At 46.6% G+C, this 15883-nt stretch overlaps 1 protein-coding gene and 1 long non-coding RNA gene across 4 annotated transcripts in view; one reads left to right on the top strand and one right to left on the bottom strand.

Moving 5' to 3' along the window:
• The window catches only part of PLEKHM3 (pleckstrin homology domain containing M3), a 208537-nt gene extending 208066 nt beyond the window's left edge, over positions 1-471 (top strand). For both annotated transcript variants that reach the window (XM_069578165.1, XM_069578166.1), the window contains one exon: positions 146-471. In XM_069578165.1, coding sequence (XP_069434266.1) covers positions 146-323 — 178 coding nt within the window. In that variant the 3' untranslated portion in view covers positions 324-471. The remainder of the gene's footprint in view (positions 1-145) is intronic.
• Positions 1-15883, bottom strand: part of LOC138434157 (uncharacterized) — a 55460-nt gene that overhangs the window by 28724 nt on the left and 10853 nt on the right. The gene's annotated exons all lie outside the window — the stretch shown is intronic.

Genomic DNA, 15883 nt, shown 5'->3' with positions numbered 1-15883 from the left:
GAAAGAACCCACTTCTATGAGTCACGTCTCTTCGAGGGGTCAGGAATAAAAGGCTGTGACCTGAGCTGTGCAGAGGTCTGGACTTCCAGCCTCCTGCCCTGCTCACTTCAACCTTACTCATCATCTCTGTGGTTGGTTATTGCAGGTGTGAAAGCTGTGGAGCCGTTTTCCACGCTGAATGCAAAGAGAAGTCTGTCCCCTGCCCGCGATGTGTCCGCCGAGAGCTGCAGATGAAGCAGAAGTCTTTCTGGCGGAGGTTGAACATGGACGAGAGCCTGGAGGAGGCTTGCAACATGTTTGAGCTGTCCTACCAGAACACCTGACTCAGCAGGAGTCCAAGGCCGGGCGGTGACCTCTCAACCATCTATCAGCCCCAGTGGCTTCCAAACTAGACAGTTAGACCCCTCTGGGAGAAGTTAACGTCTCATCCTCAGCTAGATATATATATTTATAAATGTATATGCATACATACCTATATGTCCTGTACGTATGTTTAGTATAAGTCGTTGTCTTAAAGGTCCATGGAGCTTTGTGGCTCAAGAAGTTAACCAATAGCGGGATTACACCTAGCCATGAATTTCAGCTGCTTTGCCCCCAAGCCAAACGTGGTTTACACATAAGGCTTTATAGTTCAGACATTGTGGGGCTCTCAGGAGCCATTTATTACACAGGACCTAGGAGAAAGCATTTTCTCCAGAAGAGTGCTTTGAGTTATTTTTGTGTTATTTATTTTTAGCCTTCACAGAGGATGAGGTAACTGAGGCAAGCACCCATCATCAAGTTTCATAAGAAAAGCTTCAAAACACAGCAGTGACTCCTGGATCCTTCCAGGAGCCAATGTCCCGGCTCTCACCTCTGTGTCATCGCAAAGGCTGGGATCCCCTAAGCTGAGTTAAACAGCTTGGAAATCAGGAGTGTGAGCTCCCTCTGACAGAAAGTGTGTGTCCCTAATTTATCAGGAGAGCTAGATAAATTGTTCTAAAGTTAATCTCAGAAAGCATTTTTCCTGACAAGAGACCTCAGTAACCTACATGTTGTCTGTCTGTTTGCTGGTACGAATCCCAACACCCACCCAGAGACGTGACCGTCTTTGCCAGGCTGGAAACATGGCTCTGAAGAGCAGTCTTCCAGGAGTTCCATGGGTGACAGGATGATTTTTTTTTTTTTTCCAATGGTGCTGGCTGGAGGAAATTACTTCGGATTGTTAAATATATCAGTTTGTGGACCAGGAGGTCGGGTGTAGAGTACACACATTCCAAGAGAGGATCTGCAGTTTTCTTTTCACAGAATCCTGTGTGGGCAGTTCCCACCTATTCATTACACTTTATTTATTTTTATTGTTCTTCATTGCCCTTTCACTCTGACCTTTCATTTGTCAATGTCACCACGTCTGCTTTCATACTTTCCTAATTGTTTTGAAAAATCAGAGCACCTTGGAACTTCACAGTACCAACTTTAGACTATGAAGAAAATACCAAACTGACAAATATAATTAAGGAATTAAATCTAATCTTATTTAAATATATATATATATATACACACACATGCATCATTGCCACCATGAAGTGAGATGCAAAGTGCTAAGCTAATAAGGAATAAGAATGAGTTGCTCAGGCACTTGGCCAGGGGGGTATTCTTCCTCTGCAGCTTCCTCTTAGCACAGTGGCCACGGTGACTAAAATGGCAGATAGCTTGGCACCAGAAAGCATGGCTCCCATTCCTTCCACCTTAACTCTTTCCAGAACCAAAAAATAAGCTTATATTTAAGCAATTCTCAGTAGGTTATATGAGAAGATTCTTACCGTTCCTCTGAGCAGATGCCTTCAGAGCCTCCATGGTTTAGTAGCTACACTCCTAGCAGGACCTAGAGAACCAGTGTTCGCACAGCCCATGGGGCGTTTAACTTCACTGCTCCTTTCCCCACACCAGGCTCCCTCTGATCCCAGCTCACGATGCTTCTGTTCGTTTGGAGATGTGACATTTCAGACTCACTTCTGTGCAGACTGTTGGGTGTGAGCATTTCACCTCTCAACCCACACCCATTCCTTTGGCCCCAGACCACACATTTCAACGTTAATAGCTCAGCACAACTCATGCATTTATCTTCTGATTATACAGTAGCTGTAGCCAAGGCATGGAAACTTATTAAAAGGCCGGGGCCCCATTCATGAGACGCCTTACGGTGACTTTTACTTTTAGAAAAACAAGTTGACTCCCTCTCCCCGCCCCACCCCACTCTATAGAAACTGTTACACACAAAAGAAAAAGGGTGGAAAATCTCAAACAAGCGCTTGGCAAACAGGCAAACAAATTTGATCATCTCCCCTTTCCTCTTCCCCTTCGTGAAATACAGTATTTATATATTCCAGCCTCAGAGAAGATAGCAAAACGTGATCTTTCACAAGAGAATTACAGACCTGCTTATTATAAAACAGATGTGCTCCGATGGCAAAGTGCCTTCTCCCTCCGCCCCCAGCTCCCTGTCACTGTAGCTTACTTCTGCCTTTGCCGTAATTAATGTATCTGTGACTCCAGCTGTCAGCAAGGCCATCCCTAGCACACTGCAATTGGAGACCCAGAGTACAGGGCCATCTCCTCCCCTTCTAGCACACTGGCTGCGTGTACAGAATTTCCTGTCCTGTCTCACAGGCCCCAGGGTCAGAACCACCAAGAGTCAGCTTGATACTCTGGGTCTGTGCTCCCAAGGCCTTGGCTTCTACCAGGGTTGTTTCGAGGTCCAGCAGAATAGTGGCAATCCCTGTGAACCTCTAAGGAGAACTTCCCACCCACATTGTTGCTTATTTTCCAAAGGGAAAAAAAATGATAAATGTGCTATCAGCATCAGCTACCAGAGCTGGAAGCACTCCCCAGCGGCCCGTTTCCCTCCTCTTTGTGGAGCCCCGAAAGCCTGGCCAGTGCCAGCCTCAGGCCTACATGACACACTCAGCCACCAACCCCCAAACATGAACAGACAGGGCAGAGCTGGCTTAGCATTTGGGTCTGCCACAAAAATTCAAAGTTGCTTTCAACCCAGGATACCGTAGCGCACACCTGAACGCCCTTACTGTTTTCGACCCTAACAAATTACTTGGTGCACTGTAGGTAATTGTTCCACTACTTAGAAACTGTCGAAACGAAAGCAAATCTGTGGATTACCACCTCCTTAAGACCTAAGCTAATACCTGCTTTCCCTCATGGTCCATTTTTCATCCCATATTAAATATCTCGTACATAAAGCCCAGGAGAAAATGGCCCATTAATCTCCTAGAGCTGGCAGCCAACTTCAGGGAAACTCTTTTCTCTTGAAAGGCCCCTTCCCTAGTGTATCACTTGAGGAAATCCCTCCTCGCCGTGCCAGAAACTCGATTGTGGGACAGTCCAAGCCTGGTGAAATGCTGGCATCTCACCCTGCAGTAAAAAAGCCAGTTCTTAAAATAGACCTCAGTTTGCACCGCAGCAGGAAGGCCGCAAAGTACTTAAAAAGCAGTCAACTGGGATGGGAGTCATGTTCTTTCCAGGGTGGCTCTTTCTCCAAGTTGAAAGCTCTGTATGTGAAAGCCACATAAAACTCCTGTCTTCCCCCTTTGCCTCACTGCCTTTTCAGGGGACTGTGTTATGGTCATCTTCATGATCATTGTGCTTAAGAGTAATCTCTCTAGGAGCTTTAATATTTGATGAGCTGAGAAGGCAATCACTTTTGGATTCTTCCAGACTAGGCCTCCACCAAGAAGGGAATATCGCTAGGACTTGGGATTTGTGGTTTCCAGCCAACCCAGTGGTGTCCTTCAGACCCCCGCTGAGGGACTGTGCCTCGCTTCCTTCCGGCTGCGCGGAGAGCCGAGCTGTTTACAGCAGTGTGGCTGCTGTCGGCCACCTTTGCTAAGCTGCAGTGAGTCCCCTTGCTTGGAGTCCAGCCTCTGTTTTTGTCTGTGCATCTGTACACACTGCACACCCACACTGGATAGTTTCTTCCCGTGCCTTCTCGAAAAGGCATGACTTCCAAACCTGTGTCTTTGTCTCTACCCATGAGCCAGGAAGGGCCACACGTAAATCATTGCATCAGGGAAGGACTTGCGTGAGGCCACACTGAGCATTTTCTGCAAACAGAAGCATGATCTGAGGAAGCCAAGATACACTCGGCTCCTAATTTAGGGTTAAGCCAATGCTGCTGTTGCTGTGTGGGGGCGGTGTTCCTCACCTCCACTGACCGGCTGCTCTTGACTGAAGTAACTAGACTGTGAAGTAAGTCTTCAGCTCCTGATTCTAATACCGCCTGGAGTCAACACAAGGTGATTTTATTTTTTATTTTTTTTACTTCTCCCAGTAAAGAGAGGTAAGTGCAGTTCCCCCCACCCCCTTATGGCTTGAGGTTCCTGTCTCACTACTTTTCTTCCTCTAAGACAATGTGAGAGAAGTAGAGAGTTGGGGCAAATCTGAAAGAAGCGAACGTGCCCTCGTTGGCCTGAAATGAGTCGCTGGAACCACTCTGTTTTCCTTTCCCCGGTCCTTGCCAACACCTGGGCATTAACAACAGCTCCGAATGTTGTGTCCTCTGCACCGTTCTTCCAATCCTCAGTTTAGTAGAACTCACTGCCCTGCTTCACTACTTGAACCCAGTGACAGGTGAACAAGCCCTGCTCAGCTCATCTAAACGGAGAAATGTGATTTCTACCATGGGGGACAGTGTTTCAACAGTGAAGTACCAGTACCCCAAGCCATTGTCAAAAGTCACTGACAAAAGTCAAAAGAAAAGTGTGGAACACCGTCTCAAGCACACCCACAGTCGTCGGGGCTTTTCATTTAAATGGGCTCCAAGGGCTCATGCGATAGAGCCCTTTCCTCCTGCAGTGGCCTCCAAGGTGATGGAAGGCACTGTTAACCCTGAGTGAAAAGACAGCTGCTGTTTTGTTAGAGATGCCATCTTGTTAGGAAGGTCTGCAGTGAAGCCAGTTGTTACCCAGGTAGAAGATTCAGGCGCTTATGGAAACTCAACACGATAAGATACCCTCCTAGGCCGCTGAGCTGCAGACCAGCCTCTCTTCCCTTCCATTGACCTTCCTTGCCGCAGTGCTGAGCCCAGATTCAGGCCTGGTAAACTGGCTGGTGGACCTCTAGGGCTTGTGGCTCCTCACACTGACCATCATATTCATGTCTTTTTCCCCTTAGGAGTGCCTTATAGTACTGCCTCGTGCTTCTAGTCTAGACTAGCAGACCCACTTGAAGCCTGCAGGGTCCTTTGCCTCAACATGGATCACCTTGCTTCTTCCCTGCTGGCTGCTCTCGACACAGGCACGCTCGGAGCCCACATAGTCCATGCACATGTCAGACCTTTCACCTTCATTTAACCTGGTGCCTTAACCTCATGAGTACAAGGGTTCCTGTTGGAAGCACATTGTCAGAGCAGACTAGTGGAAACACTCCTTGGCACCATTGACACATAACAAGGAAACACAAAAGATACAACCACATAATGTTTTGACTGTTTTATGCTGTTTCTCAAATTACTCCTTTTGTTTGCTTGCTTGCTTTTCATGAACCAAACTCAGGGGAATGTCATGATGTCACCAAGGCCAATGGGTAGAGAAATTAAACTGGTTATTCAGAGTCCAATTGTAAAGTCAGTGAACTTAGCCTTTTTCAGGTGAAAAAAAATACCCAAACACAAGGATTTTCTTTTCCTTTACTGTATAAAGGGTTTCTTTTATTTTGCCACCTGTCTTCCAAGTGGGAAGTGAGAGGCCTCTTGGATGGATTGTGGTGAAGGCATTTCTACATGGTGTGGGCAGTCCACCAAGCTATTACATTAGGCTTTCACCACCAGAGGCTTAGGTTCTGATTTTGGTCACCTTTCAGGATCCTATTGTGAATAGCCTATCCTAGAACATTCAAGAAAAAAAAATCTATCTTTAGAGAACAGTAAAAAGAGAGGAAGTGTGTAGGTTGGAAATGAAGAGCATCGAACGTGGGGTGCGGAAGTCTTTGCACAACTTGTTCTTAACGCTCCTGGGTCAGATAGATGTCATTTTCCCTTATTTCTGTTCATGCTGTACAGAACTGTCTAAAACTTGGGGCTTGGGCTATTACTCTGTCACTCTGTGTTGAGCTATTTGTAATATCTACTGTAACTTATATGTGTATTATTTCTGTTTTCTGGATTTTATTGCCTTTTGTTTGGGCATAAGTTATCCATAGTTTTGTTTACATCATTTTTTAAAATATCAATAACTGTAATAATAAAAAAAAAGAAACTGTGTTGTGGACAAGACCCCTAGTTTTTACAGTCATCTGTCATATAATTTAAGTGCACCAGTTCCTGATGTATAAAGTTATCTCTCTCTCAATAAACAATGCAGAAAGTACTTTCTCCTCTCATAACAACTCCATTCAAATGCTGTTTTTGCGGGGGTGGTGAAAGCCCAAGATGAGCGCTGGATGTTAATTCAAAGTCAAGATTTAAACTTTATTGAAAGTGAGCTATTGGGACCTTAAAATAGTTCTTAAGATTTTTACTTTTTTTTTTTTTAACTGTAGTTGGTTCACAATGTCAGTTTCAGGTATACAACAAAATGATTCAGATATATAGATATATAAAATAGCTCTTAATCTTACAGACTTCATTTTTTTCCTGATTTCTTCAACCTCAATATTCTCATCGGCCCTTCCTATGCTTATGAAAAATATAGTGAAACTTTGAAAAAATTGCAAATGTGGTGGTCTAGGCCTCACTGGCCAAAACAGACCATGATTTCTTTCTGATCTGATACAAACCCACCCCAGCTCCCACATGGAGCATCTATCCCAGCTTTCCCCCAAGCTTTCATCACCACTGTACTCTCCAAATTAGGGGAGCAAGTGCCAGATGGTAGGCCATTAGGCAAGGCCACTGGTCATTCCTGAAGATCATGAAGACCATACTTTGGGAGCAAAGAGTGAAAGTAGAGGGGACTTGTCTCTGTGAGGACAGCAGCCCTCTGGGAGCTGAGAGGTGATGAAAACTATCTGCATGACCTTCCCCAGGGCTGGCCCTCACGGCCACAAAAAAGACCATGGGCACAACTGTGCACTCGGAACCTTTCAAAAGCACCATTGAAATTCACCTACTCAAAGACATTGAAGAGACCAGAAAAGGTGCTTCTGGTTAAACATTTACCACAGGTGGACTCTGAGCCTCTCTCTCTAGGACACACCTAAAGAAGTTCATGCCCAGGTGCCCCTCCTCCACCCCCAGGAAAGTGACTGGAGCTCATGCCCATTCCGTCCAAGGAACAACTGGACCTCATCTTCACAAGCAACCTGCCACAATCCACAATAAAAAGAAACAAGTTAATGTTTCACTGAACCAAACTAGACACAGCGCAGCCAGAGCCCCGATTCCTGTGATTTACAGGACGGGTTAGCCTTCCCCCAGTGGCAGCAAACCTGAGTGACTGGATAACTGCAGAAGTTTTCACATTATCACAAGTCATTTCCAAAGGGTGAAAAGAGACACCATTCTGTTCCTCTCTCCCCACCCTCAGGAGATGTGATCGGAATCTCCCTGAATCATTTCCAGTCCTGTCCTTTGATGCCACTAGATGATGACTTTTAATCGGTGGTTCCCTCAGGAGTAACACAAAAATACAAGCAAAACTCAGGATCCTATTGCAGACAACTGAATCCAAATCTTTCTGGATGGGGCCTGAGTATCTGTATTTTTTTGAAAGTTCCCTGGGTGCGCCCTGTGCATCCTGAAAGTTAAAACCCACTAGACTGAATGAACGGAGAAGGCAATGGCACCCCACGCCAGTACTCTTGCCTGCCCCATGGACGGAGGAGCCTGGTGGGCTGCAGTCCATGGGGTCGCTAAGAGTCAGATATGACTGAGCGACTTCACTTTCACTTTTCACTTTCATGCATTGGAGAAGGAAATGGCAACCCACTCCAGTGTTCTTGCCTGGAGAATCCCAGGGACGGGGGAACCTGGTGGACTGCTGTCTATGAGGTTGCACAGAGGTGGACACGACTGAAGCGACATAGCAGCAGCAGCAGCAGACTGAATGAAACAAGTTTCCCTGAAAGAGCCAAGTGCTTGGGATACTGGTAGTCCACAGTGGGAAAGATGTCAAAGGTATGTAGAGGGACTGAGCCGTCTTAGTTGCCCTCCAGCTCACAGCTGTTGTCTCCCTTCCTCCCAACAGACACCAAACAGGTACAGTACTTTGGAACCTGCTGCTCATAGATTGCCATTGTTTTCATGAAACCTGAACTTTATACTCTCTTAATTTTCTTCCGGGGTGTGGCTAGTGTCTATTTATCCAGTATATACCATTGCCAGACAGCCGGGTGAGTAGAAGTCATGGCCACAGGTGACTAAGTCCTGTGCCCTTCCTTTCATTTTTTCATTCCTCCTCATTATGCTGCAGTTGGCCTCAAATGTATGCATGTGACAGTCTCCTGCCAGGCCAGGCCCAGCCGACAAACATGAAACATCACTCCAGACAGTGTTGTTTAAATGGAAAATCACTAGGTGCTTCTTGCCTAGAAGGGCCTCGGAGGTTTGGAAAAACCTGAGCCGTGTCGAGATTTGCCTTCGCTTCGTGGAAAAACTATAGACTTTAATTAAACCACAATCATTCTGAATCCCGGCATCTATTGAACTGACCACCTTCAAGCTCTCCTACCAGTTGCAGGTGAATGGAAACTTAGTTCTTCCCCTCTCCTCCTTTTGTGAAGTCAGTAACTTTGATGATGACAAATACTCCTCATTGATGGAGCACTTGTACAAATGGTTCAGTCTTATAAACTATGTGATCTGCTCCATTCCCACAGTGCTTACCAGAGGGGGCACCTCCACAGCAAAGACTTTATTGAGAATCACTGTAGAAAGACAGTGTTTCCAAAGGGCAAGGATGTAAGTAGAAATGAACTTGGGACTTGTTCTAAAGCAGCATTCTTAGAAATTACATTATTGACGAGTGGGGCCAGGTTGTAGGGGTGCGGGGGTGGGGGGGGGTTTAAAGTGGATTTTTATTACTGTATTTGGATTCTGATTAGAGTAGAGGATTCCTTCCCCAAGAGAACAATGGCCCCTGGTATATAATACTCAGGAAGCCCAAGGCAAAACCCACACAGCAGATTCATTTATCCTCCCTTGTTCACATCTATTCCTTCATAGCTTGGACAGAAAGGTCCAGCAGGAAGAGCAAACTGTCCCCACAGCGGAGCATACAGAGATTCTGATTTACGTGCAATGACTTACAATTTACCTGGACAATCAGGAGATTCATAATAACCCCTCGCCCCCCGCTCTATCTCATATTCCTCCATTAAGAGCTATTGGTTTTAAGCCAATCAGTTCAAGTTCGTGGGTTCATACAGTATTTCAGATCCTGCCATACAATCTCAGGCAGCTGTTGGTCTGGGGGAAATTCCTCCAGCTTTTATCCAATCCCTTCCAGACAGCCTGATATGAGAATCACTTTCCATGGCTTCTGTGCTCTCCCAGGACGGTTTGTTGTTCTGAAGCTGAAGAGCCGCTATTAGCACCATCATTTTTTCAAATGAACATTGAGCTAAATTATCTCAAATGTATAAAAGGAACATCTCTCACTGTGTTATGGAAAATTGCCTTCCAGATTACAAGACTATACAAAGCACATATTAATTTGGGGCCCAAGGACATCCAAATTGCCTTAGCTTCCGTGCTGTATTGTGATGGCACACTCTTAATAATGCCGGGTTCCAAGGAGACCGCAAGGTGCACGCTGTTAGGAAAATAAACCAGAATCTTTCTCCATTAGGATCACTGCACGCATACTCAAGCCCAGCTGGAGGTATTTCGCTCTGAGATTCAAGCCTTTTGCAGAGGAAATAAATTCCAATTGCACAGGCAGGGAAGTGAATGTGAATTCTAAACTGGGTCAAGCTCCCCAGATGGCTTTCTCACTGCTACCCAGGAGTTAAGGCCACCAAGGAAGCAGCCACTGCAGCCCCAGTGCCCAGAGGAGATGTCTAATGATAGACATCTCAGGAAATTCCTCTTGCTTATCCAAGTTCAGTTCCACAGCAAGGGGAAGAGGGACAGCAGAGGCCTGGCACTGACTGATGGAGTTTGCCAAGTGCCAGTACTTGTGGCAAACGTATATCAAAATCAGCATGTGGTCCAACAACCAGTAAGTCCTGGGAACTAGCTCTGCCCAAATCAGCCCCAAACCTGTCCCCCTGGAACCCCAATAGTCAGTTCATTTGCAGCCCACCATGGGGATATTTGGAGGTAAAAATAAACTTTTTTTAAAATAAAAATTATTCGATGTTTGCCTTGTTTGTTTCACCTACTCTTGTTTTTCTTATTTTTTTGAGAAAATATCAGAGACCATCTCAGACATAATGATATTTCATGCTGATGTGCTTTACCACACATCTACAAAACATGTTTATTTTTCTTCTACAGAGTCACAATGCCATTACACACTGAACAAAAGTAGTGATAATTTCTTGTTATCATCTGCTGCTCAATCCCACATCAAATTTATCTCATGATCCCCCAAATACCTTGTTTTGTTTTGTTGGTTCTGACAGTAAAGATTTTACAAAATAAGGTGCTCCTCCTGAAGGCTTGACACACTGTAAAGAGCTATGATTCCATTCCAGCTTCCCTTTCTCCTTCTTTAGGGAGCAGGGGTCCCAGTATCTTTGGAGGACAGTACACCCTGCCCTATTCATGCCAGCCCATGCAGCCAGCAGACAAGAACACACAAGAGTGAGCACTGCCAGGCTGCATCATCCTTGACCTCTCCATTCAGAAAGCTGCACCAAAGCTAGAGGAAAAGTTGCCTTTAATTGAGAAAAGAGGGCATTTCAGGAGTCTGCTGCACCCCCAACATGATGATAGTGACTTACCAATGGATGCTGAATACCTGAATTGAAAGGCCTAGCTCAAGAAACAGGGTTGGTTCCTAGAGAACTGAGTGGACTTGGAACCCTTTATTTGCAGGGAGGCAGTTTCCCCCAGTGCAGAGGGTCCTGTCTGTTCCCTGGCACCATGTTGGGACCTAAGGCACTAGCTCCTGAGCCAACATGTTGGAGGTCCCCAGGGTTGGGGTTCCTCAACTTCTTACCCATCTGCTGAGATGCCCTCACCGAAAGGACTTTAGAATTAAAATCCTCTTTATTCAATTCTTCCACTGGGGGAGAATTTCACTTTGAAGTATACAATATTCATGACATAAAATTAAGAGGCACAAAAATTGATGAGAAAAGAACTCTCCAAGACAGTCTTCCCAAATAAAAGACTCTATTTAGCTATGTTCTAAAGCACGTCATTGTTTGCAGTGTTCTTAGTTGAGCATATCACTGATCATCTTATTTTTTAAATCAGATATAAATCACTGTTTGATTAAGACTTTTTTAAAGTAGGAAAGAATCTAAGATTATTTCTCATTATGGTCAAAGCTATGACAAACCTAGACAGCATATTAAAAAGCACAGGCATCCCTTTGCCAACAAAGGTCCATATAGTCAAAGCTATGGTTTTTCCAGTGGTCATGTATGGGTGTGAGAATTGGACCATAATGAAGGCTGAGCACCAAAGAACTGATGCTTTTGAACTGTGGTGCTGGGGAAGGCTCTTGAGAGTCCCTTGGACTGCAAGATCAAACCAATCAATCCTAAAAGAAATCAACCCTAAATATTCATTGGAAGAACTGAAGGTGAGGCTGCAATACTTTGGCCACCTGATGCAAAGAGCTGAGTCTTTGGAAAAGACCCTGATGCTGGTAAAGATTGAAGGCAGGAGGAGAAGGGGACAACAGAGGATGAGATGGTTGGACAGCATCATCGACCCAATGAGCATGAATTTGAGCAAACTTCAGGAGATGATGAAGGACACGGAAGCCAGATATGCTGCAGACCATGAGGTCACAAAGAGCCAGACACAACTTAATGACTGAACAACAACAACAACGATGGTCAAAACTTTTCACCCTTAATTTCGCCTTAATAAAACTTCTGATCTCAGACCACAAAAACAACCACAACAATAACAAAACCAGAGATAATGGCAGGAATGGAATCCCTGATGCAATGTGAACATTATGCCAGAACTAGAGCAGCCCTTCTCAAACTGTGGTCCCCAGACCAGCTTCACAGCATCAGCTGGGGATGTATTAGAAGTGCACATTCTCAGTTCACTCATGACTGGGGTACATGGGGACAGGAGGGGAGACCTGTATTTTAACAAGTTCCCCCACAGGGGATCCTGATGTAGCCTGAAGTCTGAGACCCACAAGGACACAAAGAATCTCTGCCAGTCCTAGAGCCCTCCCTGCTGCCCTCTTTGGTCAACAAACCTTTTGGAGGCCTCCCATATGTCAAGTGTTCTGTTAGATGCTGGAGTTGCTGGAGCACAGCCTCCCTGCCTCCCCACCCCCAACCCAAAATGTACATAGAGTGAATGGAGAGAGGTGCTCCCTGAAGCCAAGAGGGCAGTGTTCACCAGTGCTGTTATTGCAACTGTTAGATTCCTGGCTCCTCAGCTATGATGCTTGGTGACCTCGGGCAAGTCATTATCTCCTTCTCTCTGGGGATAATAATAGTCATCAGGTTATGGGGCTGTGGTGAGATTTCAGTGAAACAATGCAGACGGGGCATTTAGCACTGGACCTGACACACAGAAAGAGAGGAGAGGCATCCAGGGTATAAGGGAAGAGCGTGGACAGCACGTGGGTCCACACCACCGGGCCAGGAAAGTTTCTGGGAGTGGGTCCCTATGAGGCTGGTCTAGGAAGGCAGCTCATTCTGTGTAAAGCCAGGCTGTGAACTGGAACCCAGTGGTTCTGAGGCTCTTACTGGCTCCAGGGGCTGGGGTTCTGAGATTCGGGGGGCATCTCCAGCAGGCCCTGTGGGCTCAACAATACTATTTGGTTATCATTCTGTTCTTGTTTACCATTTTGCCCAGCTCCCCCTTCCCGACCATTTTAAAAGTCAGAATCACCTTCTGTAGCTCCTGGAGTTTATGAACATCTTATCCAGGTGGCCCAGTGGTAAAGAATCTGCCTGCAATGCAGGAGACTCAGGTTCAATCCTGGGTCAGGAAGGTTCCCCTGGAGAAGGAAACAGTAACCCACTCCAATATTCTTGCCTGGGAGATCCCATGGACAGAGGAGCCTGGCGGGCTATAGTCCATGGGGTCACAACAGAGTCGGACACGACTGACTGACTAAACAACAAATCTACCACCATCCAATAAATGGGAGCCTCCTTCTCCCTCTCTGGCTTCCCTTCTTGAGAAATGTGGTTGAATCGAGGACTTCACTACTCACCAGCCTCAGCACTTGCCTCTCAACTATCCTGTCCGGTATTCCTCTCAAAACGTTTTCTCACCAAACTCCCCCACTTTTGCATCAGTTTGCAGAAACACAGAAATGTTGGATGTGCAGGTCGACTGGACTGATTCAAGTTTCCCTTCCCAAAGGGTGCTTTTGCATGACGCTCACCATGCCTCACCTTGGCTCCCTTCCATCCCCTATCCCCCTGAAGCGGGTCAAGGACCCTGAAGTTGTTTGCGGCATAGTCTGTACTTTTTTTTTTTCCCAAAATAATTCTTTTCTCCTTTGTTTTTATTTTTAATTGAGAAGGCCCAGCACAAACGCCAGCACTGCGCCCCCTCTGTGGGTCTCTTCCCCCTCTCCATCAGAAACCTGGGCCTCCCGTCCTCCTCCCGTCCCTTTATTTCAGTGGCCGGCTGATTGGAAAAGAGCGGCCCCCCTCTTCCTCCCCATCCCCACAATTGTCACCGCCAATTAGTGCATTGTTAGGACACACAATGGCGTTACTGTAGCCAGTGGAATGGGCGGCCTTTGTGCTTCTCCAGCCGGCCGTGGGGGCAGTCAAGTTTCATTTAGAGACTTAAAACACAACGCCAGAAGAAAAATGCTATCAGAAAAGCAAAAAGGAAAAACGGAGAAAGAAAAAAAAAACAGGAGGAAAGAAAAAGAAGGAAAGGGGGGGAAAAAGATGATGATAAAGATGAAGATGAAGGCGAAGAAGGCAGGCAGTAAGCAAATGTTGAAAAGGAGAAGAAAAAAAACCCTGCTATTCAGGGGTTAGCCCCAACTCATGAAAAGACCCAAGTGGTCTCTACACACTGAAGCCCCCCTCAGAACACAAAAAAAAGGGCTTGGGCTTAACAGTAATTAGTGGTCTGATTGTGCTTGGAACACTGTGTGTCTTTAAAGGATTTTCCCAACTTTGCTATTTTACGTTTTTCAGTCTTCTCAAATCTAGGAGGTGGGGGGGGAAAGGTGGGGCCGGGGGAAAGAAGGGGCCACACTCGCTCCCAGCAGTCTGGGTTGGGGGCGAATTTGGTCTTTCTCTTTGACAGGTAAATTGGATTTCATTCTCTACAGCTTGTAACTAATTACAGAGGGTATTTTTCTGGAAGAACGTGACATATGGGTGAGTTTGGGAGTCACTGTTTTATTTGTTTCAAGTGCCCTTCCAGCAGCCTGGCCCTTTTTGCAGCCTGGAAGATGCCCCCAGAGGCCCAGCCCTTTAATCCAGAGCCACAGGTAGTAGACTTTTTCTCTCAGCCAAACTCTTGTGTCCAAGAGAGCTCTTTCCTGCTTGTAAAGATGAATATCCCAGTTTAAACATGAGACCAGCCTGAAAAAGCAGCCTTGGCTTCTGAGCTAGTAGTCACCTGGAACGTTCGTCAGAGGACTTTCATGCTGGAAACACAGCTCCCCCGGTTTTCACTCCCCGGTCCTCATGGATCCTCCCAAAATCGATGTGTTCCCTGCTTGTTAGAGCTCCAGGTACAAAGGATGCTCTCTGAACCCCAGAAGCCTGTAGCCACCCTGCCCTTAGACTGGTCTCTCTCTCCTCCCACCTGCCCCACCACAGCCTCCAGTTTCTAAAATGTGCCAAGATGCACCACGTCAGACTGGCCACCAAACAAGAATATCCCTGTGTCATTTGTGAGATTTTTCTGGGAACCACCCAACCCAGTGCAGCCCATTCATAAACTTGTGCCAACTTCACTCTGTGACATGGGGGTTTTATTTCCCTTCAGATGCACGAAATATGCCTCCCCTGTCCCTTTGTGAGTCAGACCAGACTCCCAATGTTTGGTTGTTTGGGTGGTTTTTTGCTTGTTTGTTTGTTGTTTTAAATAAGCTAATTAATGGAAACATCCATTCCATGCAAGGTTTACATAAAATCACACTCACTTGAGAAACAGTTTCCCCTCGCTTTATCCAGGTCCGGCTCACAGTCGGTGCCTCCTCTGTTTGGTTTTTCCATCCGTCAAGTAGAAGCCAAGGGTTGGGGGCTGTTCCCCGGCGTTAGCTGAGACCAGAGAATGGTGGGGGTGGGGGACCCCAGGGTTCTAATCCACATCCTGCCAATGACGGCTGGGTGTTCATGTGCAAAAAGCGGGCCCCGGCGCTCACCTTCAGGCATTGTCATGAGGATGAGAAGAGACAGCCTATGAAAAGACAGGAGCCCTGGCACACACCGCCTGGCAGCGAATACACACCGGCTTCCTTCCGCGTTGTCTGCGGTCCCGGGCCGCTGGAGGGGCTCATTTTTCATTCCCTCCGCGCCTGGCCATGCGGCTGTACCGCTTCGCTCGCAGTGGACGCCTTGTCCACACCGGCTCCCTCACCCCTGCCTCCAACCCCGCAGAAAAAGAACGAGACCTGATTCCCTCAGGAAATAGAGAGTCAAACCCTCTGATAATGGCCCCTGGAATGTCACAAACACCCCAAGTCAGGAAATGCAAATCCCAGGGAGGCCGTAAGGAAACAATGTTGACTGAGCTTCTGCTAAAGGCGGGGTGTCTGAGACTGGAGTGGAGAGGGGGCCGGGTGCTTTGGTTCCCCCCAGAGCTGGGGCAAGGGAACCT

The sequence above is a fragment of the Ovis canadensis genome, chromosome 2 (genome assembly GCF_042477335.2).
Source record: "Ovis canadensis isolate MfBH-ARS-UI-01 breed Bighorn chromosome 2, ARS-UI_OviCan_v2, whole genome shotgun sequence".
Taxonomy (NCBI): domain Eukaryota; kingdom Metazoa; phylum Chordata; class Mammalia; order Artiodactyla; family Bovidae; genus Ovis; species Ovis canadensis.
This window is presented reverse-complemented; position numbering and strand designations above follow the sequence as displayed.